Source organism: Pundamilia nyererei, unplaced genomic scaffold, assembly GCF_000239375.1.
Source record: "Pundamilia nyererei isolate P.nyererei 1_Seehausen unplaced genomic scaffold, PunNye1.0 scaffold00212, whole genome shotgun sequence".
NCBI lineage: Eukaryota > Metazoa > Chordata > Actinopteri > Cichliformes > Cichlidae > Pundamilia > Pundamilia nyererei.
Window position 1 is genome coordinate 627,190 of NW_005187613.1, and position 2,463 is coordinate 629,652.

Consider the following 2,463-nt stretch of genomic DNA (forward strand, 5'->3'; position numbering starts at 1 on the left):
GGAAAGAACCAAACCCTGATTACAAAACATAAATACACTATACTCACAGGAAATGGTAAAACGATGGTATTCACAAAACAAAAAGTTTATGAATCAGGCCATAAATCAGTCAAACTATTAGCAAGAAAACCTCAATAAACAGCAAGTAGACAATACGATATACAAGATAAGAGATCCAAAGTCAAAAACTGTACAGTATCCCCTCAGGTAAAGAGTTTGGGTCTCAGAATGATTGATTTTAATTTCTTTTATTCATTTGCCCCCAGAAAGCCATCAGCTGGATGAATGTCTAAAATGCAGGAGTCCATGTTTGCTAAACAACATTTAGACAAGCCTGTGAAATACTGCGAGAACACAGTCTGGTCAGACCGAAACTGAACCGTTTGGATGAGACACCATTCCAAAAACACAAACACAAAGATTAATAGTTTTCAGAAACTGGAACAGTATAGAGATAATGGTCCGTAAATGTCTGCGATTCTCTTGCTAACATGTCCTGCTACTGATGTCCCTTCGCCTGGCGTGCTTGAATAATTGCCAGAGGTCGAAAGACATCCACACCACAGCGTTCTGACACACGCAGATGTCGCACACTCTCACCGGCTTGTTCAGATCAAACTTGATGAGCACTTGTGGCACAGTAGACACCCACAGTGGCGGCAGCGATGTTTTTATGGGCTCTCTTTGCAAAGCATAACTAGAAGGCAACTGCTTGGATGCAACCTGGTGGCTGAAATATGATACCCTGATTACTCCCAGGTGAGCCCCGCCCCTCACAACAGCACAGGCTTGCGTTTCCCTTCACATAGGCCAGGAGTAGAACTGTGTTCCCTCTGCTGTCAGCTTTGTCCAGAGGATATTCAGGCATACGCTGGAGGAACAACTCAAAAATGGCAGCAGCATTTTCTTTGCCTTTATGGCACATACTGCGGTGGTGACTGACTGCTGAGTTCGACAGTCTCAGCATCAATGTTGGACTCTGTGAGAAGGACTCTGACATTGTGAAGGCAACCCTGCATCACAGCCAGATGCAGAGCATTATTTCCATACTCGTCCTACACACCCGACCATTTCCTTGACTTCCTTTTTATCCACTGGAACGTAAACTTGGGCTGACCCAGAACCCAACACCACTGGGTAGAGAATGGTAACACAGAAATGTGGAACTTGGAGTGTGGTTAAAGTAAAATCAGGATGTGTGCATACCTGCTCCAGGAGCTGTCTCAGTCTGTGAAGCTGGGACTCCAGCTGTTTGTTGTGGTCCTCCAGTATCTGCATCCGGGCCTCTAGACGGCCTTTATGTTGCCGTAGCAACTTAGCCTCAGCGATAAGCTCAGCATCACGTGTGCACTGTGGTGACACTGGTAGCATCTCCGGGGGCGATGGCAGTGGGGAAAGACCCTTTCTGTCGTGTGTCTTCTTCAGACGGTCGTACTCTGCTTGCAGTTTCCTGCACAGATGAACAGAAATGAGGTCACTTCCTACTACAAGCTCTGGTAGTGGGCCAGGAACAGATGGATTCGAATGAGGGCAGTGAACCTTTCAACCAGATTATTTAACACAATCCTGAAGAGTAAGACGAAGCCTGAGCAATGGAAAAGGAAGCAATTTCAAGAACAAGGGTGATGTGCGGAGCTATCGTAGGTACAGAGGATGAGTTGATGAGCCATACCATGAAGCTATGGGAACGATTTGTGAAAGCTAGCGAGGTGAAGGCAGAAGCAAAAGAAGAAGACTTCTTATTTTTATTTTAATAAAAATAAGATGTATCACAATCTTATTATAAATGAAGCCACACTTGTGTCTGCTGTGGAAAAGGAATAAATGAGTATGATGTGGGCATCGCATTTTACAGACTGTCCTTTCAACCGACAGAAGACTTGAATCATTTCTTAGTGTTCATGAATGATTTAAAGTTGTGCCATCATTGTATAATTGGTCATATTTACATTACGTATGACTTATGGCGCGTTAGTTCAGTTTAAATAAAGTTAAAGAGACAGGATGATGATTCAGGCAGCAAAGGTTAAGTTTTGGAGCAAAGCAAAAAAAAAAAAACCAAGAAACAGTTCTTAATGCTCGTCAGGGACAGTTACTTGTTGTTTTGTCCCCTGACTAGATCTGGATTTTCTAGTCAACCCTTGTGGTCAAATCTAAAGTCCGTTAAATGTGTCATGTGACCGCTTTCAGATTCAAAGCCGAGTTGTGTAGACTGGAGTGTGAGGCACAGTAACAGGATCCACTGACCTGTTCTCCTGCTCCAGGTCATTAAGGACCCTCTCCAGCTCTCCCTTCTCCTCTGTCTCCATGGAGATGAGGATCTGGGCGGGGCTGCGGGGCTGGCTGAGAGGAGAGCCTTGGTTCAGAGACTGGCAGTAGTGCTGGATCAACATGTGCTCGTCATCGCTGCAGACACACACACGTCAAACATACCCACCAATGATGCACACACATAGCAACAGA

At 44.8% G+C, this 2,463-nt stretch overlaps 1 protein-coding gene across 1 annotated transcript in view; it reads right to left on the reverse strand.

Moving 5' to 3' along the window:
- The window catches only part of LOC102204060 (dystrophin-like), a 289,784-nt gene that overhangs the window by 7,163 nt on the left and 280,158 nt on the right, over positions 1–2,463 (reverse strand). Inside the window, exons 69-70 of the mRNA XM_013914638.1 lie at positions 2,248–2,406; positions 1,207–1,450 (exon numbers count right to left, since the gene is read on the reverse strand). Of these exons, the coding sequence (XP_013770092.1) occupies positions 1,207–1,450; positions 2,248–2,406 (403 nt within the window). The remainder of the gene's footprint in view (positions 1–1,206; positions 1,451–2,247; positions 2,407–2,463) is intronic.